Source organism: Macrosteles quadrilineatus, unplaced genomic scaffold (assembly GCF_028750875.1).
Source record: "Macrosteles quadrilineatus isolate MER2022 unplaced genomic scaffold, UCM_ALF_1.0 Scaffold_3__2_contigs__length_128488019, whole genome shotgun sequence".
Classification (NCBI taxonomy): Eukaryota; Metazoa; Arthropoda; class Insecta; order Hemiptera; family Cicadellidae; genus Macrosteles; species Macrosteles quadrilineatus.
In genome coordinates this window covers 83,739,404-83,767,146 of record NW_026542596.1, presented here as the reverse complement: position 1 = coordinate 83,767,146, position 27,743 = coordinate 83,739,404, and the positions used below count along the sequence as shown (strand labels likewise).

Below are 27,743 nucleotides of genomic sequence, written 5' to 3'. Positions count from 1 at the left end.
ATATTCCTTTTTCAACATGTAATGGCTATGAACAAAATGTATATTTCCCCCTATAGACATTTTCTATTACATTTGTTATACTATTGTTGAAGCATTTGGTATAGTGCAACAACTTGTACATGTTTTATTGACTATTCAGTGTACTTCACTTAATAATACAATTTTTTTTTATATTGGTTCTACACATTTTTTAATGTTGTTTAAGTAAATTATCCATCTTGTACTGTTAGTCCCATCTGCGTCGACCTTTAACATGTAATAATCCGTGTTTTATTAAGATATGTTTTTGAAAATATATTTAATAAACATCACGTTCACATGCATCATGTCAATTTAAATTCTGTAAATATTTCGAAATTGTATCTTTTAGGTTCCACACTGTGGTATAGCCTACATTCATGATATTAAGGGATTATATTAAATGATAGTTATAAATTGATGTGACATTTGTATGTTGACTTAATTCAACTATCCATAAATTGCATGAATTATAGATATAAATATAAAAAAATGAAAATATTTTTTCCCTAAACATATATTGTGTATCTACGTTCACACACTGTTACTTATTCTTGTTACTGATTTTGTTATTTCTATTAATAAACCTTTTGTTCAGGTTATAAACATTAAGTTGAAGGACGATAATTGATCTTGGGGTTGATAACTCTCGTCAGGTAGACTCGTGTAAAATAAAACGTCACGATATCCAGCAGTATGGTACGGCCAGGACTGAAAATAACCGGGATATTTAAAAAGAACCCCTCTCTAAGGGCATAATTTGTGTCCTTGTAAGAAATATTAACAATAATCCTTATAATAAGACAAGCATGCCAGCTTTCTGTTATGATCTCAGACATAAGAGAGAACGATTTATTCTTTTTTTAATTGTTAGCTTTACCTATCTGGTTTATATAAATATTTGGGAATATATTTATTACTAAAATTGCACTGCTGTATGGATTTAAAATAATATCAATGACATAATGAAATGGTGTAATGGTTAATGAAAGCGAATTAAGTTTATCCAAAATACTGGACTCCATAAAAGAAGTATTTGAATTTTTAAAGATGCCATTAATGAACAAGCTCATTATACGGGGTGAGTTTTAAATGAGCCCCCCCCCCTACTTTTTTTACATTTATAAAGTACTTCATTTTGACTGGGTATAACTTTTTGGCCGCAATATTGGATACAAAAGATTATTTTCAAATATAAAGGTCCGGTTGTGTCCCATCGTTTCAAACTAGATTTTTACGCTGAATACGATGCTGCAATTTGTTTTTCAAAATCTTAATCCGTTAAAAAGTTATTAGGAATATTCAAAAATAATTTTTGTTTATTTTTTTATATGACGCAATGATAGAATTTTCCCCTAATCTCCTAAATTTGCTAGAAAAAAATGAAGATTAAGAGTTAAGACTCTGATTTTTGTACGATCAAATTGACTTCATGTTACCGAATTATTAATTTTTTGCCAATAAAATGCATATACAAATTATTTTCAAAAATTCCTAATAACTTTTTAACGGATTAAGATTTTGAAAAACGGATTGCAGCATTTTATTCAGCGTAAAAATCTAGTTTGAAGCAATGAGTCCCAACCCCACCTTTACATTTTAAAATTATTTATTAATCCAATATGGCAAATCCAAGATGGCGGCCAAAAATGTATACCCAGTCAAAATGAAGTACTTTCTACTCTTCAATGATCTGACGTGGTCCGGAGTTGATATCTTAAGAAATGTGGAAAAAAGTAGGGGGAAACTCATTTAAAACTCACCCTGTATATAGTCCTATGCTATTATGCTATTATTAAAGTTTATGTAGGCGTCAAGCGTATACATGTACATTGCTATTTGTTTGTCAAAATGAAAGACAATAGTTTACAATGTGTTTGTATTACCGTTTAACATTATTGAAAGGTAAGTTTATGAGAAAGAAAAACCTCAAGTGGAAAAGACATTCATTTAAATTATTTTGTCATAAAACTGACTACAATTAAAGAAACGAATCCTTTGTATTCTGTATGGCTGTGTGCTCAAATGCAAAGATTTTTCTTAGTTCCCCTTTACTATCAACGGCTATTTTTTTTTTTTTATATATCTTGGTTGATTACACGTGGGTTTCATATAATGATTTCAGTGGTTAAATATTTGCTTGTGTTTGTTGACATGAATAAAGTTTAATTTGTAGTAGGCCTAGCATAAAGTGTATGATGCAAATTATTAAAAATATGATGTAAATAAAATTTATTTTTTAAAGTATGAATGACAAAATGTTCATATTTGCACTTAGAAATCTACTACAAGATATTTTGTAATATTTCTTTGTCCAGAAAGAACGAAATCTTTCTAATAGGACTATAACGGTATCATAACAGTGCTCAATTGCCCAACAGACTAATTTATAAGCTCTTATGTCTTAGATATCTGACAGTTTTTATGACAACGTATATATTTTGTGAATTTTATATATTTTTCAAGATTTGCATACCTGTAGTTGATTTGATTACTTAGACGCTTAGACTCTACATAAAATAATAAGGTTGCCTTACAAAATGTTTCGACGTTTTGCCATTAGCTTAGAACTGTTTGTCTGTCATCTTGTGATTCTTTAACAAACTAACGTTATTATGCATAACATCTAACCTATCATTCAGCATATGGTGGTTATACCGTTAAATATCTTTGGGACTTTTGTCTACGATCTGTAGGCTATTCTCTTAAATGTAACTGAAAGTACTAACCTTATCTTGTTTGTCTCATTACTCATTGTAAAAAATATATTTTACTTCAGCAAAACATAATTTGGTATTTATCTGTATAGAATTCCATATTCGTAGGCTTATAAGTAAATTTAAGAATTTTTAATTAAACTTGATGTTTTGCGGGTTTCTCTTAAAAAGGCATTCTAAATGTAAACGAAGACAGTTTTAATATTTTAAACTATGTTAATGAGCAAAGATTCTTCGTTCTATTGAAACATAAATTTCGGAACGATCACTTGGTGATATCACGAACGAGGGCTGAATATAAACTACTAACGGTTTTTTTTTACGTTCATGAATTTTCGGCTCATTTTTCCCCCTTTACAGTTATCTCCCCTCGATCGCAGAAGGTAAAGGACTCGCTGCTGTTTTAAGTCAGTACTTTGTATGCTATACTGAAATCGATTGGCGGTCTATTTGATCGTTTGTCATTTAGTACATTGTAATAAACATCGTTTCCTTTTTCTAGCATCTGGTCCAAAGTTTTTGTGATAAGTGTGTATGATTTTGTATTTTTAAAAAAATATTATAAATATGGAGTTTTATGCTGCAAAGTTGTATGATATGTGCTATTCGGTTTTATAGTAGGAATTTTAATAAAACATTATTGTTAGTTAACATTTTCCCATCATGGACTCTTACTGAATCCAACATATTGAATAGAGTAATAAATTTTAGCGTAAATAAATCTTTATTGCACCTGCTTACACAATTGGGATCAGCCCTTTATTTCCATTCGCCGCATTATTTTTTTTTTCATTATTTCAATTTCAACAAAGTTTTTTTTTTATTGATTGCCCTATTGCATACATAATTATGAGTACCCATACGCATCTTTTTTTAGCTAGCAATATTAATGTTTAGATTTAAGTGTCCTTGGAGCCTAGACAGTCTAACTCGTAAAAGAATTAAAGGGCTACAAAAAAATTTCTAATCTTACAGTACACTAGATATTTAAATTACTCTGGAGTTTGAAAAAATATTTTCAGATTGTAAAAAAATCATCAGCGGCTATTTGAAATTGGCTAAATTAACATTGCTCTTATGGCATGCAAATCCAATATGGCCGTTAGCTTTCATGGACTCCCTTGGAGAAGAATTCAAAACTACAAAGAACATTTCTAATCTCACAGTATACTAGAAATTGAAATTACATGTATAATCACTATGGTGTTTGAACAAATATTTTGGTACGGTAAACAGATATTCAGCAGCTGTTAGTTATAAATTATCCAAGGTGGCCACTAGCCTCCAAGGACTCTTAAAACGGTTACCGAAAGAACTTCAATTTGCTGCCTAATTGTATTTAAAAGATAAACTTAATAAAAATAATGTTTCTTCTTTGCCTTCAACAGCTTTTGCTCATTTTTCAAACTTTGTTTCCAGCCTCATTAAAAATTAGTTTGTTGAGATCCACTTTACTAATGAATAACAAAATTAACTTGTGACTAAATTAGTCTACTAAGGGGCTAGACACCATTTTTCTGTTTTCTGAAAAAATAATGTTAAATTCTACTGTTGTTGTAAACCAACCTTTTTTCACTAATTTTATGATCATTCTCTTATGAATGGTCAGCCACTGAAGCAGCGAAGCAAGTCCCGTCATCTACAGAGAAGATATTTATTGTTGAATTATTCTGCAACCCTACAAGGGCCATGTCACTTGCTGTGGATTTTAATTTTAAAATAAACTGTATAACAACATTTATAATCACTACGATTGATGTATTATGTGTGACGGATTTGTTTTACCTATTCAATTATCAAACACAGTACAAAGTTTTTTTTTCTGTTTAAGCTATACAAAATAACTAAATAGACTTCGTATTATTCCGGTGCAAATAATAAGAAGAACGACCGTGTACAGAAAAAAGGGGTTTGCGCATTTAAATGTACTAGTGAACCTGTGCGGCTCAATGCCCCGCAAAATAACATATGAAAATACAGTAATAATAAAGCCTTAGAAGGGAAGCAGTCCAGCCATTTTCTAACTGTATGTGTATTATATTTAGTAAATTAATAAGTGTTCAAGTTTAAGTGTGTTCCTAGTTATTTTATAAAGATTTTTAAAACACATTTAACAAAACATTTTATCATATCAAATCAATAGGCCTATGAAGCATAATTTGAGGGTCTTACAATGCTGTTTGAAGAATATACTTTTAAAAATATAAACTAAAAAAACAATATTTTTATCACAAAAGCACTTCCACGAATACTACGATTTTAGTCTTAAAGTTACCTTCAGGAAGATTACCCTGGTCAGAATTTTCCGTAATGAATATGCGTATCCTAATAAAAGATGTAGCCTAACTTAAAACAACATACAATATAGTTGCTCATGACTGAAATTGATCTGGGTAAGAACAGTGCCGATCTATAATTAAAGGGCTTGTGCTGCAAATGCCAAAGATAACATAAATTAGCATCTTTCCATTTTAAAAGGTAACATAAGTTTGTTTCAGACGGACACATTTTTATTCTCGAAATCAAAATATGTCCCCACTCACTTGTCCCAGTTAAGACTTTACATTCTATTAAGTTGTTAATTTGTGTCTTAGCAATCCACTGACCTCTATATTTAAAAACTCAGTTGGATTTTCTAGATGGGTGTCCCCGCCTTCGACGAACGCGTTCCTCAAAAACAGACGAAGGCCCTTCGTCTGTTTTCGAGGACCCACTCTTCTTCCCCTTGTCATACTGACAGTTAATTACCTAACTTGTCAAGTTCATGTACTAATTCATTAATACTGTTAGTTTATAAAGAAAATTAGATAAAAGTTACTTGGCTCGGTGCTTTCATAACTGCAAACTCAAAATACACCCAGAAGTAAAAAAGACTCAAGTTCAAAAAACTATGTTTGTGTAACAACATTATTCACATGAAGTCAAGTAGATGATTTGTTTGATTTGTCAATCAGCTGTTTTGTTTAAAATGATTTAATAATGTCAAAGATTTGTGATTTTAAATACATAAATTATTATAGTAAAGTTTTCTAAATCATGGTAACTTATTCTCAACTAAATTTTACTATTCCCAGCATTAAAATAAAGTAGGGCCTTTTAAGATCCATTATGGGTAAACTTTAAGGACACAATCCTTGATTGAATTGTAGTATACATTAACAGTCATAACACACAGCAATTATTATGTAGTAGACTTTGACTATTTTCAAGTAACAAACATATGTTTCTGTAAATAAAAATCATCTCCCATGTTATCCTTATAGAGAAATATGAAACTTTAAAGGGCCCCAGGGCCTCACTCTCTAATTATTTCCTTTAAAAGAAAGTTTCCTGCACAACTTCACGTTACGCTCTTTCCAATGACACCAAAAACATGACAATCCGTTCAGTAGTTTCGGAGGAGTAATTGTCACAAAAAATCTGCTTGCGTATTAAATAAGTATAGATTATTATATTGACCATTCGAAAAATTTAATGACACCTAAACTGAACGTTTCTAGGAAACAAACAATTCATCAAACTTTTTCATTTGAATGGATTAATAAATCAAAACACACACAAGGCACCTTCTAAATTCTAAAATGCCTAGATATATTTTAGACTTATACTTCCCAAAACCTAACCTAGACCATTTTGAAACAAGTGAAACGGACGAAGACTATTCGAGTACCATGGAATCTGCGGGCGACCTCAAGAGAGTGCCTTACCAAAAGAGAGAATTGATGAACACCTACCTTAACTCCCAAAAGGGTCATAAAAGTATGATTGAGGCAGGTGATCCTATAGTGATCAAGGAAATAGCTGAAAAGGAGTATCCTTGGATTAACAAAGGATTGGACGAGTTGAAATCCATGGATGTCCAGAACGTTTCTCGGGATTACGGCGATGACCACTTCAAGCAAGTGTTGAGCTTGAAGGCTCCTAATGCTCAAAGGACGTCCGACCTTTTAGAACAGGTTGGTTTTAGAGTATAAGCTTATTTTACTACCCAAAAATATATTTTAAAAGCTAGCATTGATAGTATATTGGGTTTTATTGTATAATAAATACCGAAACAGCTTTATAAGGCATATAATACCATTTACTAATTAGCCTATGTGTAATTTTTAATATATCTGATCAAACTTTATTTGACATGAGCAAATTCTTCTGAATTAACTAAACAGCGCTAATTGCATGAATATTGATTCTGTCGCTACTATGTCACATCTAGTATGTCAAATCTAGCTCCTTAACCCAAGTTAACGCTTCTTCTAAACTTTCAAGACGATTTCCCCACCAATACAGCGTGTAAAGCCCAACCGTTCACTTCATCACTCATTGTCTGAGATTCTGCTTCCCAGCCCAATATCAACTAGGAACCTCCTATAACCACACTTCTAGGAGTGGGTTCTTCTCGTACCCATATTGTTACGAACCCGTTATAACACAGTCCACTGATGAACTACACACAATGTTTTCTGAGATCTAGGTATTGTTTCTCCTCATAAACGTAACCCAGCTTGTTTTTCTTCTTCCACCTAAAAGGCAGTTTGCAATAATGGATTCTAAATATAAGTATATACATAGTTTGAATAAAATTTATATTTGTATTACATGCATTTTTCAGGTGGTAGAGTTGGAAGCAGATCTAAAAGGAAAACTGAAAGACCTTTCAGAATTTAAGGAAGAAATCAAAGAATTGGGAAAACTTCTTAGGACAACACCTTCGAGAAGGAGCACTGTCGACTAATATTTTTATGTACTGTATATAACTTAAACGTGTCTCTGGATTTAAAATGTGTACAATATGTTAATATTTATGACCAAGTACTCAAATAGTCTTTCATAAAATAATTTCTTAAAGTATTATCGTTTTAACATTTTTTGTAGTTGGTTAGTTACTTAGCTATGAAAAAAGAAAACTTCCATATGCATTTGTATGTTTTTAAATTTAAGTAATGACAAATTATTTCTGGTTCTTTTAAAAAGCATGGAAAGCATTCCACGAGAAAGCATGCAATGAGTGCATAAATCTTTATCTGGAAAAATACAGTATTTCTGTCCATAAAAAATATTCTAGATAGGCCATTTTACATAGTACATTTTAAACATTCCATCCCCATGTTAAATCTGTTGCCGGGTTTTTACCAAACTCGTAGTTGATGTGAGCCACCGACAGATTGCGTTGATCTAAATTACAAATTCTGTCGAATACAATTTTTTACCAAGTCAAACTTAGGGAATGACTTATGGTGAGATATAGCAACTGTTATGGTCGATGAACCTGGTCGGCAACACAAATGTCACACAACTACGTTCTTTAAAAAAAAATTGTGACAGCTGGTCCATAAAGATGGGATGTCTACTTCAGTATACAATAGTCGAGATATACCTCGATTTAAATACCTCAATCAAAACTGATTCATCTGTATGTGTTATGAACACATAGATTTTTAAATAAGACGTGTTAACTGACGTATTTTACTCATTTATAATCAGAAATCACTTAAAGAAATTCCCGAGCATAATTACTTCGGACGTATTTTATGAACAATATTGTCCATACATTTTCGCATAAACTTATACAAATAAGATTATATTAGGCTATAATTTTCTTTTGTACATAAAATATTTAATTAAATTAATAACCAGATAAGATTATTATTCCACAATATAAGTCGTAGAGGTACAGGAGAATATTTTGTTTTGATTTCAGAGAAAGAATGATATGTCATTCTTAAAAAAATCAGGCCAAAGTCTTTGCTTTGAATCATATATTTCAAACATAAACAGAATTTTTATTTTGGCCAAACTAATGAAGAATCAGAGTTGGAATAGTCAGCCATAGTTGTTTAAGCCGTAGTTGATCCAGAATAGGCAGTTCAATTAAGTTATATTATTCTAGCAACGACTTGAAACATTAAGTCCTCTAAGGCTTAACTGAGATTCTAATGGTTTGGTATTGCCACTGAATATATACTACCTCAGTAGGAATCATAGAAATAGTAGAATCAACCATACCTTGGAGTTGGGCCAAATGAACTTGTAGGCCTATTGAACTTCTGAGAATTAGTATTACAGGTCAAATATAGTTCAAATAACGAGTGGTTTACTATGTATTATTAAATTCAAGATACTAAAATACACTTAGGGGGTTTTTGGATATTGTTATTTCAATAATAAATCCCATAGTTATTTTGTATCAGTATTCAAGCTAGCCACAATATTTGACTTATGCTACTTCAATTGCATTTAATAAAATCTGAACTGTGTTTATGCAGTAAGCATTTAGAGCGTAAATGGTTTTATGGTTAAATTACATTGTGAGCCTTACTACTCTGGTGAACAATCTATATTTTACTAAAATATGTTTTTATTTCACTTGAAATTTTTAGTTTGGGTAATGTTTAAGATAGAAGCAATAGTGACCAATACACATGACAAATCAATAAGGGAGCGTTCAATTTATGTTTTAACTATTCTCTTATTTTTCTGAAGCATTACTGATCATTTAATGCCAGGTCACAGCCATAAGTCATGTCATTTGGCGATCCTGAGAATACATACAGGGTGTCCCGGAACTCTCTACCAATATTTTAGGGCATTACTCCTGGGTAAGAAACATACCTAAATATCATATTTAAATGGTCCGGAAGTCCTTAGTTACTCACACAGCCGCCATTTTGTTTTTTTAAGTTATTAATTTTTTTCTAAGGAATGGTGAAACATATTAAATTGAAACTTTGCACAAACGTTCATGACAACTAGACAAAGCTACCAAAAAGTTATGACGATTTTTGAAATTCATAAAACAAAATGGCGGCCATTTTAAATTTTGTTTCTTAAATAACTCGAAAACCGTTGATTTTACAAATCTTTTACAAAGATAACTTTTTTAAGGCTATTTTATTACAAATCGATTGACATCTTAACTTTGAAGACTGGATTAGTATTAACTGAGATATGGTAGTATTAGTGATACGTGACCGCTTTCAGCAAGCGCTGCAACTAACCTCCAGTGGTTACGTATCACTAAAACTACCATATCTCAGTTAATACACTTGTCAAATCTTCAAAATTAAGGAGTCAATCGATTTTTTAATAAAATTGCTTTAAAAAAGTTATCCTTGTAAAATTTTTGTAGATGCCCAAAAGTAAAATACTTTTTTTATTACCATTCACTATCCATCCGCTAAATGATAAGTTGAAATGGCATCTCAATCGTAGAATCGTATAATTATTCTATCAAGATGTATAAATGGCAAACATATGCTTTAAACGAAACCGCATATCACAGTCAGTAGCTAAACTAGATCTCCATCTCGATTCTTACTATACTCTCATAATGCATATTCCGATTTAAAGATATTCATATAATGTATTATATTCTTGATAAAGTGGTTATTATCAAGACAAGGGATAGCATTACAAACACAGATCTTGGTTAATTACGAAAGATAGAACGAGTTTTATTCCAGCAGCATTGTTTTGAGGTTAATTAAACAATGTATTAAAAATAAACAGACATTTTCCTGAGTTTGAGTTTAAATACGGTGTTTTTATTAAGAGGAGCTCCACATTGTAAATAAATAAATAATGTGAGAGTCTCGTTTTGTTCCAGATTAGGACCCCAGCTTGAGTGATTTTTTATTCACAACATGGGGAGATGGAGCGTAGGCCTGGTCAGGAAGAAGATCTTAGCTGTGACACCTCGAAAGGTTTTTTTCTTTGGAAGAAGAAAACTTACAAATCCGTTCAGTTGTTTTTTTTACTGCAACAACTATTTCTCAATACTTTTTACTTCCTAAATACACCTTAAATCATGAACACAAGTGGAAAGTTAAGTACAATTTGTAAGAGGGAGACGTGTATTTTTTCAATATTGGATAATATATTGACGGGGAGTTAGGTGTTGAACGTGGGGAAACTTACCCTCCATACGATACAAATGGGAGAAGGGGAAGAAACTAGAAAGTTAATGACCCCTGAACTTCTGTCTTGGGAACAAAGACTACTTTACAGAGCACATGGTTCTCGTGGATAGTATAACTGTAACCAGAGTGTTGGTATTGACTTTTGGATCACGGCCACCTTTAACTCCAGGTAGAATTGGCAACGTCGCAAGTAGTGCTGTTTAACGCCAGATGTCCCGTAAGCTAACATGGCAGACAGGTGACGCTCTCTGGTTTAATCACGTGTTATTCATATTGTTGAACAGCACTACAATGTTGCCACTTCGAACGCCGTGGCCTGGAGCTAAAGGTGGCCGCGTTTGGATGCTGAAGTAGATGTTGCATCTAGATCACATTTAAACAATATTCTATTCACAAATAATTTAGTTGAATAAGCAGCTCATAGATTGTGCAGCGCCTAATTGTAATTCCCCCCTCAGTTTTGGTTTCTGTGATGAATGAACATTGAAGATACAATAATGTCTACATGATGCCGCAGACACAAGAAAATGTTGTTTTTAATTAGATGGAATAAAACTTATAGTTTATTCGACATAAATCAATACATTACATCAGCGTACTCTAATAGCTGTGTTCTATGTTTCGATTCAACTTACCTCCATCTTTCCTCTAAAGCTGCATTTTTAACATTGGGATGGAATGTATACTTCTTAACCACAGACTAAAATCTCTAACAAACATGTCCCCATAGTGATTCCAGCATTTGTTGTTAACGTTATTTTACTAACCCAAAATCCTTGCAGATCCAGTAATGCATCTATATTACAGCAAGTACTTGAATAAGTGTAATAAAGTGTAGTAACCTCAACGTGGGGTCCACCTATAGTTTTCGTAATTTATGTAAATTTATGTACATTTTAATATTCATAAAAAAAAACAATTTTCATTTTATTTTATTTCCATTTCAGAGATATCTTTTGAATCAAAAGTTGTCTTTATTTTTTTTATTTAATTGAATTTTTACAATTGGAACGGAGAAGACTAACGGATGTTTCTATAACTACTAAAAATAGCAAGAATAAAATAAAACAGAACTATACAAACTTAATATTTTTAAGTTCAAATATTTGATGGAAAACAACGGATAGACGACGTAGGTTTGATCGGCTAAATTTTAAAGTAAAAATAATTAAATTTAACAGTAACAGTTTATTATAGTCCAAAGAATTATCGTAAACTCTTATGAACAGAGTCTTGAGAAGATCTTAAAAAACAAGATTTATTTTACGTTTGCTAATAAACAAGTTTCTCATAAAATACCTAGTAATGGGTTAATACATAAAAAAATAAATAAAATTCAAAAGCATTAATAAATTTTGCCAAAATCGATATTCAGATCCCAGCAACTTCTCCAAGCAAACTTAAACACTCGTTTTTACCACAAGCAGTCTCTCTGAAAACCTTTTGGGAGTATTGTTGAAAATGGGAGTAAAATTTTTAACTATTGAACGTTTTGATAACTCATTCTTGAGAAACTTTAGGACAGTTCTTACATCAATGTTAATCAGGGAGTTCTAAAAATTTAATTTGTTTGTATTTATATATTTCTTCTTATCAAACTTTCGGAACAGGTTTAATGGAGTTTGTCACCTCGGCGTAGATAGTGAAAAACTATCAAAATACTTGCAGTCATCCAAATAATTATGGTGCTTTTATTGTAACTAAATATAGGCTATAAATGGTGTCTGACACAGTATGAATTCAAGAAATGTAAATTGATATACATTTGTAAATAGTACCCTTGTTGAATATACATTTTTATTAACGGGGTTGGTTTCCGAACTGGTTAACGCTTAGGCTGGGTTTTCCTAGGCGCGGAAGCGGAGAGCGGAGAGCGGAGAGAGGAACGCGGAGAGCGGACTCCACTTGTCTTAGGTAATTTAATATTACTCAATCAAATCAAATCAAATCAAATCATCTTTATTTTTGCACAGAAAAAAACTGTATAATAGCGTCACAAGAATATATAATAAAACTAAATTATAAATGCTGTTAGAACTAAAACGCAACTGAACAGTATCTTAATTCGATCGGCAACTTAAAAAATCTTTCACAGTGTAGGGAGCTTGTTCCAAGAGTATGCGTTTGACCGCTCTCCCAAATTTGTCTTTGTCTTGCTCCACTTTCAGGGGTTCAGGCAACACATTGAAAAACCTGATACTATTATAAAATAGGTGTCTCTCAAAGAAACTTGTCCTGTGCTTAGGTAGCTTAATATTGTTTTTTTGTCTGAGAGTGTACTGCATTGAATGGAACTGCGGTTGATACAGATGATAATTTCTTTTTAAAAACGATAGACAACTGAGTATGTATATGGATGGAAATGTGAGAATATTGTATTCCTTGAAGAGAGGCTTGCAAGAAGTACGACGGGATATTCTGAAGGCTGCTCTTAGGGTTTTTTTCTGAAGACGGAAGACAAAATTTGTTCGTACGCTTCTGGATATGAGCTCTATAATATGGTCATGAAAGTTGAGCTGTCTGTCTAAAACCAAACCAAGAAACTTAGCATTGTTGCAAGAAGAGATCTCTTCGTCACCTATCAAAACAGTCAGTGGGACTTGCTTTTTTGAGCTGTTAATATGGTATTGGAGCATTTTTGTTTTCTTGCAGTTTAGAAGAAGTTTGTTGTTATGGAACCATTGCAAAGCTCTATTGGAACTCTCAAATGCTGTTGTCTCTAGATGAGCCACGTCTTTAGCTGAGACGCAAAGTGAGGTGTCGTCGGCATATAAACAAACATCTACATTTGAACTTGGATTATTTGATACAAAAGAAGGCAGGTCATTAATGAAGAGCAAAAACAGGATTGGGCCGATGATAGAACCCTGGGGAACACCCCGAATAACAACAGACGAAGCAGAGGTAGCATGATTGATTACGAATTCCTTGGGAGTCAACAAAGGGTATCCGGACTGATTGAGTTCTTCCTTGAAGAAAGGATGACACCCATTCGTGAGCTAAGCCCCGTACTCCAAGACGGTAAAGCTTTTCCAGAAGAGTAGGGTGATCAACCATATCAAATGCTTTAGACAGGTCAAAATTTATTACTGATTTCCTAGAAGCGGAGCGGAACACCATGTTAATCTCTTCTCCGCTCTCCGCGTTCCTCTCTCCGCTCACCGATTCCGCGCCTAGGAAACCCAGCTTTACGAGCTCTGGCTCTAACATAAACGCATGTCAAATATTCATTTCACGATTTCGTTACCGTTTAGTGATTGTATATCTTTCAAAAATTAGCCCACGTGAATTATGGATTGACCATGGATTTAACATAATTCCTTGTAAACTATTATGGGTTGGATGAGAACTATCCGTAGGTATGGCTCTATCAGGTCACTATTTCAGTTTAAAGTAGTAAAGTAGGATAGTATTTTTTTTATCCTGGTCACACAAATATGAAGCTCTAACAAAGATAGTCAGACCGTTCGACAACGTATTTAAGTAATGGTTTAGTATTACAAGGCAAAACGTTACAGCATATAGTAACGAAATAAATTTTAATCATTCCAAAAATAAAAACATGAATCAACAACTTGCGGTTTTTGTTGAGTGCCTATCAAAAGATTTTTCCTTGACATTACTTCACTATAATACAACATGAATAATATTGAATAAATTCAACTGATTTTCAATCTGTTAAAGACAATCCTGCACAGACATCAAGATAAACTACCTGGATCGATTGTGAAAGTAACATTTAATTCACAAAGTTTAGTTAGTTTAACATGTTTGTAAAGCTCTTTATCTTAAACATGCACAAAGTAGCTTTGATACAATCAATAGCTAATTACCTAAATCGTTAATTTTGTTTCTACATTTAAGGATTTTGGAATACTGGATTTGATTCAACAGTCTATGATTCTGTAGTTGCAATACATTTGGAGATGTTTTTATAACAATGTTAAGTACATTGTAATGATTTAACTTGCATTTTTCTTACTGTACATTTCATCGTATTATAAATTTACATGTATCTCGACTTACTGTCCTATTGCTAGAAGAAGTCTATTTTACAGAGTCGTGTTGGAAAAATGACGAGAAGATGATCTTTTTTCGTCAATAGTATAGGTAGTCAATTCAATATGTGTAGATTATTAATGCTGTAACATAATTTTTCCCGTATAAGTTATTCAAAAAATTATCAAAATACAAATTGATAATCATAGTAAAGTGTATGTTCACAAAGGATTGGATTTCAGCAATATTTCAACATTTCTATTGCCTGAAAGTTTTAAATGTCAGGAAAAAATAGTAGCCTAAAAATTGAACCTAATTGAACTACACCTTCCTAATAATGAAAACAAAACGAAAACAATATCCCGAATGTAGAGATGAAGTACAGGTGACGGCGACACATGGCGAAGACGGGGACGAGTTTTATAACTTTACACTGGACTGTGGACCTTCAACCTTCATATTGGACTGGGACTGATGATGGTCATCAGATGGACACCTTTCAATATACGGGCTTGGTGGGATTGGAAAAATAATATACTTGATTCTCTAAAAGATAAGTAACTTAGAAGCCTAAACCCCCCTGGTTCAAGCGAGGCATATGTAATACATTTCTAACCTAATAGTGTTCATAAGTGATTTAGTTTACAACAAGTACAATCCGACACCCTTTAGTCAGATGGAGATGGAAAGTATACAGTAACTATAATGCCTTAGATACATCTGAGAGGGCCAGGATAGTTATTGTGATGCTAAGAGGATTATTGTTAGAGCCTGGTCCCTATAAATCCCTGGTCAGTTTAATCTGATTTGTAAACCCAAACTTTGAGATTGCATTATTACTTATAAGGAATCGTTACATCGACTAATACAGTATATGACATGTTTAAGAAAAATATATTTCATCAAAACATCAGTAAGCTTTGTATTTTGAATGAGTACCTACCTAATTCAATATTAACTCCTGCACTTAATTATCTACTTAAAGTGCCTACATTGTTGTGACAGCTCTAACATTTTGGTGTTATTTTATCAATATCAAGAATCACTGCCCACTTTTATCCAAACTCATAATTAGATTTAACAGTTTGGGCAGCAATAAGGGTCTATATACTAAAGTGTTATAATTCCCTTTAAGAAAACGTAAAGTAACACTTCTGAAAACTACGATATATTATTCGATAGAAATATTAAAAGACTATCTTATACATGTACTTGTATTCCACTATAAATACGATTATAGCTATGTAGAATGTAAGCATATCATTTAGCAACTATATTCTCGGGTATGAAAACAGGTGGAAGTTTATTTCGAAATTAAGTTCTGCTCGTTCTTTGAACGTGTTTAAATTGTTGGCAACTTGTGTTCAAGCAGTGTGAACTCGTTAAACCCCAACTTTCTGGATTTATTATTCACTACACTAAGTTCAGATTTTCTCAATGTATTATTAAAGTTAAGGAACGTGAAACAAATCTTGATGAAGCCCTTATTGGAGTCAATGCATTCAAATTTATAATATTTTATAGTCCAAAGGTTAGTTTGAATGTACACTGGTACAACTATTTCCATCATTTTATTTTTAACGTACATTTTTAATACGATTCATGATGAAAATTATAGCCTATTATTTCCTTTTAGTACTTTACTATATTAACCCATATTACGTCTGCCAAGTGTGTATGTATCAATGAAATAAATCTTCATAGGAATTTGAATTTTTCGTTTATTAAAATAATGGTAAAACGGTATACTTTTCACAGTCATTATCTATGCCACACACATAATAGTAACGCAAGAGAAATAGGTAGTAGTAGTACCGATAAGTAGATCTTTTATTTCTTACCCTAGGCACTAACGCCACACTTTTGTACTCTTCCCGTCCAGATATTTCAGATCTAATGGCGACATTTAAGTCATAAACTCACCCATTAAGAAAGCGAGGCACATATCTGAGGGCGTTCAAGAAAGATATATGAAACTATCTCTATAACGCTGCCTACAAATGTTACCATTCTTATCACATTATGGCTTTATGGAATGAAATACTTGTAAAATTATTTATTTGCACAACATTCATTGTTTTCTCTCTTAAGAAACAGCTAGTTCCAATTTTTACATATTTTTTTCTAGATATTCGAAATCCTGCTTGAAGGACCTCACATGAAAATTTCAACTCTTCATACATCAAACTCTCTTATGTTAAAATATTCTTTTGGCCAAGGTTAAGTGGGCATACTTTTATTCTAATGGATATTTGAACTCCCAATTCCCCTCCCTACAGGGAAAGCTTAGTAATATTCACCCTAGGAAACCTGCAAACTTGATTTATAAAGTGCCATAAAGTTTACCCCATCTACAAGTGACTGTCATCAGGCTAACAGTTCATCCCTTCTTGAACAAATACCTTCCTTCCATACTTCCCCTGAGCAAAGTATTGGTGGGCCCATTATCTAGTCCTTAAATATTGTGTACGCATTTGGTACATTCTGTAGGTAAAATATTTAAGAAAATCAATAAAGTATTAAACATAAAAATGGATAAGGGATGAGTTTTTTCTCTTGACCTTTGAGTTGTTGTATATTTGGTGGAGGGGGTAAGATTAATAGAAAGAAGACCACTTTTACTTTTTTTACAACTATTTACCCAAAAAATACTAATTTTGCCTTCAAATTTGTATTGTCAAATAGCAGTATAATGTAAACGAGAGTTGGAGAGAGTCTAATACAGTCTGTTATTTTATTAATAGAGTAACATATCGATATAGTTACATACGTAATGATGTTATTTTGTTCCATAGAAACAGTTTTACACCTACATTGGTTTCATTGTAATGAACCACTCAATAAGGCCCATAATGTGGAAAATAATTCCATGGGATTCTTACTGTTTTTCACAATTTTAGTTTTTTTCTGTCCCACCTTTACATCCTAGGACGCTAGTTCTAGTACGGAATTATTTTACACATTATTTCACGATTCTTCTTCAGTAGACAGCATTACTGATAAAAGTCAAATGTGACATAATAACTTTGCCCACATAGAAGACATCATAGGATAAATTTATTTCAACCTACCCGTTTTATAGCTACTATACGTCTAGGCTCTGGATTCTATGTGTTATTAATCTATGTAACTTTTTACTATATGTTAAAAAAAACTTGAGGAAATAATGAATTAGAAATCGTAATTGAAAATCACTTTTTGCCGGTTTACTCTACTAATAAAACTATTTAATAATTTTTACAATGAGGCAGCCTAAAAACCCAATTAGTAATAAATCTTGAAAATTATTCATATCTATAATATTAAAACGAAACAGGGTTTTTTTATTTCACGATTCTGAATCAACCACTTGACGGATTTTCATGATTTTTGTATTGAAAGAAAGATAATTTTGAGAACTAGGGAATGTCGAAGCCATAATTTTAGTTTAGGGTTTCAGTTTTTTTTTAAATTAAGTTTTAATTTTTAAAAAGTCTAGCAGCCGACGCTAGCAATTTAAAGTACTGTATTTTCAATGCAGGTTTAACTAACAGCTGGTTTATAACTGTCATTGAAATGTTTATGTTAGGAGTTGTTTGTTTACAAACATATTGTTCGTTAGTGTTTGCCTACATACTATTTCACTTTAAAATGTAGGTAGTTTTCCCCTACTGTGAAGGATCTGCGTTATCAGGAAATGTGTTATTTTGAACTAAACATCTCAAACACTTGCGTTTAATCAAGTTTTGTCGTAAAGTAAAGTTTATGCATTGCAAATTTCAACTCATATTTGGGAAATATCTTTTCAGCAGTTTATCGCTTAATTGTTTAAGATATAAGTGGTTTACGTGTTGATACTTCTTTTTCTGTATGTTTGAATGTGAGTATGTCGGCATACTAAAATTTTGGTTAGTAATGAAAGCGTCAATCGATGTAGTAGGTCTCTATAAAACTGTCAAATAAACTGCAGGGTGCAGCAGAAACCAAAGTCGACTCATACGATACCAACTTTCCCCGTAGTGCTGATGATTCAGAAACTTGGGCACTGACCAAAGAACCGAAAAACCTTAATGCTGGGTTAGATAATAAAGTGCAGAGAAAATATACAGACCAGTTCAAGATAACGGCCCGGAGGTCGAAATAAAACAGAACAGAGAGCTAAGAGAAATGTGTTAACACCCAAATATAGGGATGCTTTCCAGAAGTAGGTAAAGCTTGGATGGACAGGCTGTGCATAAACTTTTAAAAAGTATATTCCAAGGAGTACCACACGATAGACGGGAAAAATCAAGTTATGAAATGCATCCTCAGACTGGGATCTAAATTTTGAAGAGGCAGGTGATAGAAGAGAATCCTCATGAAAGTTTCAGTGGTCACGGAGGTAAGATAATGTACGGTAAGTACATAAGTAGTACAGTATGCAATTGGAGGTGGCATGTAGCTACTCTACTCAAAACCAGTGTGAATCGGTCGCCAATCTCACTTCAAGATTTTTCAAATCGACACAAATGCTGTTTTATGGTAAAATTATCGGATTTAAAATGCATATCACCATATTTTAGGTCCATATTCGAATGGAATAAATAGGTGGTCACGTTACATTTGTTTATAAGGTGATCTTCCCCATTAAAACTGCCAGAACTTGTGTCTATGCGTGTAAACTAGATGTTCTGAATTATTCCGTTTTAGTTGACAACTCGATTCCCGTACGTAGGACGGGCCACCAGCTCGTAACAATTTAAACAAATTCTTTGAATCTGACTTTTGGCAATTTGTTTACCTCAGGTTACAGTCTGAAAACCATTTCAAATTCTACCGTGATAACAAAACTTTAAAAGGGATTCAATTCCAACCACTTTAGAGGAGTGTTTCTGTCACTGAAGTAGACAAATGGACTCAGGACACAAAATGTCCCCTGGGCTTCCCCCCTACGGTAGACTACTGGGGGATATTGGGATAGATATCACATTGTCACTACCCATGCAGTGATATCTATGTTTGGTCTTCTTCTTTATATTATCTATCTTTGTTGTATGTTTGACTGTAGTAAAAAAATGTTGTGTTGTCTAAAGTCAGGATTGAAAAATATTTATAAACAAAAACTACAGTCTTAACAATAGTATGAAAATTTGTTGTAATCAGGACATACTCAACAGGAATGTACAACAATTTTAAAACTTTTATATGGAATCACTTATATTGGATTACTATATTTTTGGCGAATTTCCCAGGGAATAAGCTATTACTGTATGTCTCATGGTGAAACTTAAATCAGAGACCAACTTTCTTCATCATTGTGAGGTCTCCAGAGGCCAAAAACACAATCCGTTCAAATGCATAAATACTGTATATATCGGTTACTGAGTTCTCAGATCCGAGAACCATCTCCCTTTCTTATCCGCTGTGCTATGAAACATACGCTTCTAAACCTCCCGTTTCCATAGCTAAAGCATAACACAAATTAGTTGTCTAATAAGTGTCAAATAATGCCAGTTAAGTCTAGTGTAAGGCATGGTGATCAGTAACTGTCTGAATAATGTTTTAAATTTGTGTTTTATCCTGAACAAAACAGAACTGTATAGTCATAATAACAAATCTTTTAATGTGTTTGTGGCCTTTCACCACCATTTGCTTTACAGGTTAGAAGACATACAAATCTACAAAATCTTTGGATTTGGAAAATAACATTTACTGGAAGCCCACCCCAGGACGCAGATGTTCTGTTCCCCTTGTCCAGTAAAAGTTCAATCAAGAAGGGTTCCAAATCTCAGCCCCTGGATATATTTCAACTGCAGCTGTGTGGTTAAGTGTCCAATTATTGTTTCGCAATAACAGTTTTATTAGCTTCAATTACAAGAAAACACTGATTGTTTTAGGGGTTTGGTTCGTTGGACTCATGTAAGAATATCTCTCCAGTCTACTCGTGAAGACGGATAAAACATACGCCCTTAGTAGATTTCCCATACTTATGGAACAGCTGAAACCAATTTTATCGTTAGTTCTGTCCGGTGCACTACAAATGTCGTGTTTTGTTTACGATTTGTATCTTGTTGTTTCAGTCAAAACCCCCGTTTAACAAAATAAAACGACATAATTATAAACAATAACTCATCCTCTAGCTATACAGTACAGGGTGGCTGAAAAGTAACTTACACCCCCCCCCCCCCTTAACTTTTCAACCATTTGAGATATTTGAAATCTGTTTGCGGCAACCTTCTTAGATATGAAGGGCTACAAAATTACTATGGTCGATTTTGAAAATTCTGCCCTTCAATGGAGGTAGGGGGTAGCTCAAAATTTTCAAATTACAAGTATATTCGAGTTTGGTATCATTTTACAGGTCTTGACGAAACATAACAGTTGACAAGAAGAAAGCCCAAATCGACCCACTAATAACGAAATAAAGCCCTAAAACGTTTCAAATCCAAATAACCACGAGGGTGGCTGAAAATTAACTTCCACCCCCTTTAACTTTTTAACTATTTGATATATTTGAAATCGGTTTGCAAAAACTTGTTTAATATATAAAGGGCTACAATAATAATTATGATCAGTTTTGAAAACTTAATTAGCGGGGGTAGGGGGTAGCTCAAAATTTTCAAACAGCAAGTATAGCGAGTTTGATATCATTTTACAGGTCTTGACAAAACATAACAATTAACCTTAATAAAATAGAAATCGGATAATTAATAACAAAATGGCAGTTCAAAATAATGTTTAATAACCATTGTCTTAATCATTTTTAGCTGCCATTTTGTTATTAATAGTCCGATTTCTATTTGCTTTATGTTAATTAATTGTTATGTTTCGTCAAGACCTGTAAAATTATACCAAACTTGACTATACTTGTTTTTTTTTTTTAATTTTAGCCACCCTCTGGAGCCTGGACCCCCGCTACCCCTAAATGGCAATTTTTTTGAAATTGACCATAATTATTGTAGCCCCTTATATCTAAGGAGGTTGCCGCAAAAAGATTTCAAATATCTCAAATGGTTTAAAAGTTAAGGGGGGTGTAAGCTACTAACTTTTCAGCCACCCTGTATAACCAAACAGTAAACTACAAATCATCAAATTAACTCTAAAATAATAGAAACAAAATTTCGTCGACACTAACCACCAGTGTCACCAGCTGCCATTTTGTTGTTAATAGTCCGATTTCTATTGCCTTTATGTTAATTGTTATGTTTCGTCAAGACCTGTAAAATGATACAAAACTCGACTATACTTGCTTTTTGAAAATTTTAGCCAACCCCTCCTACCCCCACTACCCCTAAATGGCAAAATTTTGGAAATTTACCATAATTATTGTAGCGCATTACATCTAAGAAGGTTGCCGCAAACAGATTTCAAATATCTCAAATGGTTGAAAAGTTAAGGGGGGTGTAAGTTACTTTTCAGCCACCCTGTATAACCAGACAGTAAAGCACAAATCATCAAATTAACTCTAAAATAATAGAAACAAAATTTCGTCGACACTAACCACCAGTGTCATCGGGCATGAACTTGACCCGAAAAACGAGCTTCAAAATTTACTCTGGAATGGGAAGTCTAATTACAACAGATAAAACACACACTAACTTGTGTTACAAGACTTCCCATCCCATTTTAAATTTCGAAGCTCGTTTTTCGTGTCTAGTCTTTTTTCGTTCTAGTCTTTTTTCGTTCTAGTGTCTAGTGGACTATTTCGTGTCTAGTCCATGTCCGGTGACACTGGAGGTTAGTGTCGACGAAATTTTGTTTCTATGAGGTTAGAAACGCTCCAGTCAACCAGCCACCACCACGCACGATAATGACAGGAAGCCACCCCAACAACCTGCCACCTCAGTTAGAAGTCGGTGCACGGTCCTGTCAAAGTGCCACCACGTCAACTCGTCCCATCAACTTCTTCTTTTTCAGGCCCGTTTTTGACTATGTCAGCGCCCTAGGCACAACTAAAATACCAGCGCCCCTTTGCAATATATATAACAGGGCGACTACCAACCGGGAAATCTGGGAATTAAGCGTGAATTTTTTTAACCCGGAATTATGCGTGAATTTTGTATTTCTACCTGGGATTGTCAATTTACCGCAATGGCGCATGACAACAGCGACGTTTCCGTGACCACGGGAAACGATAATATGTCTCCACAAGGCCGCGAGGGATGATCAGAACTTTGCCGCGATCGCATGAGAGACTATGATAATGTCTACACGACCGCGGGATATGATCATGATTTACCGCGATCGCGCAATATGATAATGAGATCTACAGAGCCGTGAAGGATGGTCAGAATATTGCCGCGATCGCATGACACGATGATAATGTCTAAACGACCGCGGGATATGATCATGATTTTACCGCAATCGCGCAAAACGATAATAAGATATACAGAGCCGCGATGGATGATCGGAATATTGCCGCGATCACATAAGACGAAGATAATGTCCACACAACCACGGGAAACCGTCAGAAATTTGCCACAATCGGGGAAGACGATAATGATCTCCACATGACTGCAGGATATTATTAACACTTTGCCGTAATCGCGGGAGACGATTACGATGTCTTCACGACAGCGGGAGACGATTACGATGTCTACAGGATCGTGGGAGTTACAATAATGATGGCTACTCTACACGGCTGCGAGGGATGATCAGAATTTTACCGCGATCACGTAAGACGATGTTAATGTCCACTCCACCACAGGAAAGATCAGAATTTGGCCTCATTCGCAAAAGACGACGAAGACCACCAAACGACCGCGGGAGATGAGTACCATTTGCCACAATGGTGGGAGGGGATCACAATGCCTCACGACCGCGGGAGGCGATGATGTCTTCATGGCTGTGAGGGATTATCAGAATTTTATCGTGATCACGCAAGAAGATGATAATGTCCACACAACCCCGGGAAAAGATTAGAATTTTGCTTCATTCGCGGTAGACGGTGATAATCTCCTCACGACCGCGGGATGTGTTCATATATTGCCGCGATCAAGGAAGACGACAATTATGCTGTCCACACGTCCGCCGAAAATAGTCAGAATTTTGCCGTGATCGCGGGAGACGGACGATGATGACGTATACACAACCACAGAAAAAATTAACATCTAGCCACAATTGCGGGAGACTGTTAAGATGTCTACACGGCCGCGAGGGATTATCAGTTTACCGCGATCGCGTGCAAATACAGCCACAATTTTTGTTATTTTCCAATTTTTTGGCGCCCCCTAAAAATGACAATTGCCTCGCGCCCTAGGCACGTGCCTACCGTGCCTATTCGGTAAATCGGCCCTTTTTGGAGGCACATTGTCTCGTTGGGTTGGTACATTTGCGTGTCCCTGTCATTACTGTAATGACCTCACCCAGTGACGGATTTACCTAGTGGGGGCTGTAGACCCCCCTTGGCTGTCCAATTTACACTAGATAAAATGGGTAATCTTCACTGAGAAGAATAAAAACTTATCTCAGGTCAACCATGACCGAAGACCGATTGAACAGAATTGCACTGGCTGATATTTATAAGAAAAGGGAAATCGATGTAGATTCCGTACTTGAAACAAAAGGTTATCTTCAAAATTCTTTTATTTTTTAGTCAATATTCTTGAGTCAAACCATAGCTTTTTTCCACTAAACTGTGGTTAATAAACAGTTAAAAACTACCTAAAAATGTGTCATTTTACACTTACATTTTGAATATTTTCTGGGGGAGGACCCCCAGGCCCCTATAGTGTTTTCACCCCCCCCCCCCCAAACGCCTAGCCACCCCCCTTTTGGCCTATCCTGGATCCGCCACTGCCTCATCTCAGTTGTTCAGTTCCCAGGTTGGATTCCACAGAAGGGTGCTATCCCTGTGTGTTTAGGCCTAAGGACCAAATTAACTGTAGATTTTTCAATTCTTCTTATTTTTTATGGATCATTAATTTCGTTTGTTTTCGAAAGGGACTTTTTAGCTTATCGATTGTTGAATAGTGAAAGAATTAAATTGAAATATTTAACAGTGTAGAAGAAAGCTCTCAATTAGGGAAAATTAAGACATATAAGTAGATCATTATCATTGTAGATTACAGCATAGATAAAACATACTATTACAGTTATTTTCAAAAAGGGTTTTTGTCATAACATTATATACATTTATAAAAATTACTTAGAGGTCTCTGATGTTATCCCTTTGCCTCTCCGTTGTCGAAAGTTTTACTTCTCTCTCCACTTTAGTTGCTCCTGATTTTGAGTAGTTCTTGTTCTTGCTTTCTTCTACGCTCGTTCTGTTCTGTGAGTTCTGTCGTTCTGTCTGTGTTTTGTGCGCTTCGGCTTCCGAATAGCTAACGTCAAACATAAACTTGTAAACGGATTCTGTCGGTGACGTTGTGTATTTAGTGCTTTTATTTTATTGCAATTCAAAATGTCAGAGGATCACCATCAAAACGGCAACGAGGAAAACGGTGATGTTCCCGAAATTGAACTTATTATTAAGGTGAGTTGTATTTTAATAAGCAATAAAAGTAAACTGGAGGCGTTACAGCCAAGTTTTGCGAATGAACACTTATCATGTGATAGTCAGTTACCTTTACTAGCAATAATGGTATCAATAGCTGCATTTACTAGCAGCCTAGTCTACTTATAAAGATGTACAATCGTATCGTTAGACGGTGTTAATAATAATTTTTTAAGCTTTATTAGACATGATGTAGCCTAGGTTTAATGGCTATGGAGAATCGAAGTTGTTCATCACTTGTAGGCTTTATGGTAGTGACGTTCAATAATACGTTCCATGTAGACACTTCCATAAATTAGGTAGGCCCTACCATCATAGATTTCAGGTACACTCAAAGCTACCATGATAGCCATAAGTTACTCAGATATGATGATTGGCCTACATCTCATCTCATCTGCTCTTCTTAGTTGGAAAAGAACACATCCTGCCTATCATATCGATTCCAGCCTGAAATAACTTCTAGGATATACCAGAATTGAGTGCAGAAAGCTTGAAAAATAAATTCTACGCCCCAAAACGTTTTTGATCTTGTTCCTTCCATCATCATATTGGGTTACGGTATCATTAACATATAATGGCTTTAATATTTATATAATTTACAGCCTGATGGTGCTTCCCTTGATAGCCGATTACTTAGTTGTGACCAGTTAACTTTCAAATATTCAATTGCTTATAAGGTAGGCTAATGCCTAAAGATTACCTCCTCCTATCTATGATAACTCAACCTCCTTAAGTGGAAGATTTTCTTGGTTCAGTTGTAGGCCTATTTGTTTCACAATACAATAGCTGGTGTCCACGCCAGTTTCCTCTTATCTGGAATAACTTACATTTCTACCAAAATACTACCCCCCTCTCTACAACAAGATATAGCATAGGCTTAAGTTATAGAGAGGTAAGGTCCATGGTAACTTATAGAGCCACTGTAAAGAAAGTTCTCGTAACCCCCGATAAGATGTTACGAGCCATTCTCATCCTTCTCTAGATGTTTCGTCATGTTGTCCGTTGTACAGTAATTCCTTCCACCCACGCCATGGTACCAACGCGTGATTATGTGGGCAGTGGCAGCGATAAGAGCCCGCGGGCCTCCCCGCAAGTTTGTTTGCCGGGCCCCCCTCTCCCAATAATCTTTAAAAACATGTTTACATGTATTACCGCCTTAACTTGCATTTTTGCAATAAACTTGACAAGGCATCTCCTGAGGCGTCATCTTCGTCTTCCATGATCGCGTCAAAATCGTGAATACTTCCCGTAGTCATGGGAGAAACATTATCATAGTCTACCGTGATTGCAAATGTAACCAAACCTATGACATCACCATATAGCAATATCATCGTCTCCCGCGTTAACGGCCCAATCTAATATCACGGCCTAATATCTCCCGCGACCCGTCAATGATGGAAATAATTTTTTCCGCAATCCCGGCAGAATCCTAGGTAGGTATATCTCTCGCTGAAAATGAAACGTCATTATCGTCTTCTGCAATCGCGGTAAAATATTGAACATCTCCTGCGGTCGCGGAGACATTGTCATCGTCACCTGCGGGGAAATGTTCTCGTCGATATCCGCGATCGCGGCAAAAGCGTTGGCCTAATCTTTCAATTTCGTGAGCGTGAGTGATCCTTGCGGACATAAAAGCTTTTACTTTTAATTGAGCATTATTGTATTGAGTACCTAGGCCTACTGAAAAAATCGGTTCGAGCTTGATTTTCTGACTTTGTGCTTGATCTCCCAAGCTTGTAGGTCAGGCTCTGCTCGGCTGGAAAATCGACATTATATTATAACAAATCAACCATTTCAAAGCAAACTGATTTTGAACCGATTTGATTTGGCCTAAGGCTTATAGGTAAGTAACATTTTTTTACCTGACTCGAAGTAAACAAATCTAAAGTGCGAAGTAAACAAATCTAAAGGGCAGCCTCCTAATAGTAAGAAATTAAATTAAATGAAAATCCTTCTTTAGTATCAATGGAAGAATATAATTATTTATTAGCTAGTGCCCTAGCCACCTAGGTTAATTTGCCGATTTGATCGTTAAAAAAATTTTCAAGTTCATTTGGTTGATTCAGCATCAGAGGGCCCTCTCTGGTGTGACCCGCCGGGGGCTAGGACATAGACATAGACTAAGCAACACAAGGACGACAGTTGATACATCCTGCACGACTGTTGACAATTCTTTTACTTAGGTTGGTAGAGAGTTTATATCGATCGGTCAAGTAATAGTAACAGTTTAGCTGTTGTAAGCTACTTGTCCTAGTGCTCTTGGTGGTTTGAATAAAAATTCGTCATAAAAAACAGGGGACCCGTGTGGCTGAGCCTGTCGCACAATCGCGGGCCCGTGTCCCGGTAAAATTTACCGAAAAATCCTGGTCAAGGCTCATGCGTGGGCCCCCCTAGCTCGCGGGCCCGCCGCACCGAGTGCCAATTAAACTGATGTCAGGGTAAAAAAGGTCCGGATAAGATGGAGTCTACTACTAGGCCTAGGTTTGCCGCATTAGGGAAGATAATGAATCTAAATATATATAAGGCAAAACCCTCATTAATTAATTAATTAAATTGCGTTTCTGTTTTTTGTAGGCTGTAGTGAATTTTGGTTGCTTAGTAGGCTATAGCATAGGCCTACAATTAATTAACTAGCCAGAG

General features: G+C 34.7%; 2 protein-coding genes across 3 annotated transcripts in view; both read left to right on the top strand.

Moving 5' to 3' along the window:
• Positions 1-6,272: 6,272 nt before the first annotated feature.
• Positions 6,273-7,476, top strand: LOC128988361 (uncharacterized). Its single transcript, XM_054409584.1, has 2 exons — positions 6,273-6,691; positions 7,345-7,476. Exons 1-2 carry the CDS (start codon positions 6,317-6,319, stop codon positions 7,465-7,467), a joined length of 498 nt encoding a protein of 165 aa, XP_054265559.1. The 5' UTR covers positions 6,273-6,316; the 3' UTR covers positions 7,468-7,476.
• Positions 7,477-24,881: 17,405 nt separating this feature from the next.
• The window catches only part of LOC128990746 (chloride intracellular channel exc-4-like), a 48,611-nt gene continuing 45,749 nt past the window's right edge, over positions 24,882-27,743 (top strand). For both annotated transcript variants that reach the window (XM_054413296.1, XM_054413295.1), the window contains exon 1: positions 24,882-25,082. In XM_054413296.1, the coding sequence (XP_054269271.1) occupies positions 25,011-25,082 (72 nt within the window). In that variant the 5' untranslated portion in view covers positions 24,882-25,010. The remainder of the gene's footprint in view (positions 25,083-27,743) is intronic.

Bases quoted from the DNA above. Each gene is read 5' to 3' on its own strand.
- LOC128988361 (XM_054409584.1), top strand. From the start codon at position 6,317: ATGCCTAGATATATTTTAGACTTATACTTCCCAAAACCTAACCTAGAC. The intron at 6,692-7,344 runs GTTGGTTTTAGA...TGCATTTTTCAG, and splicing joins CGTCCGACCTTTTAGAACAG to GTGGTAGAGTTGGAAGCAGA.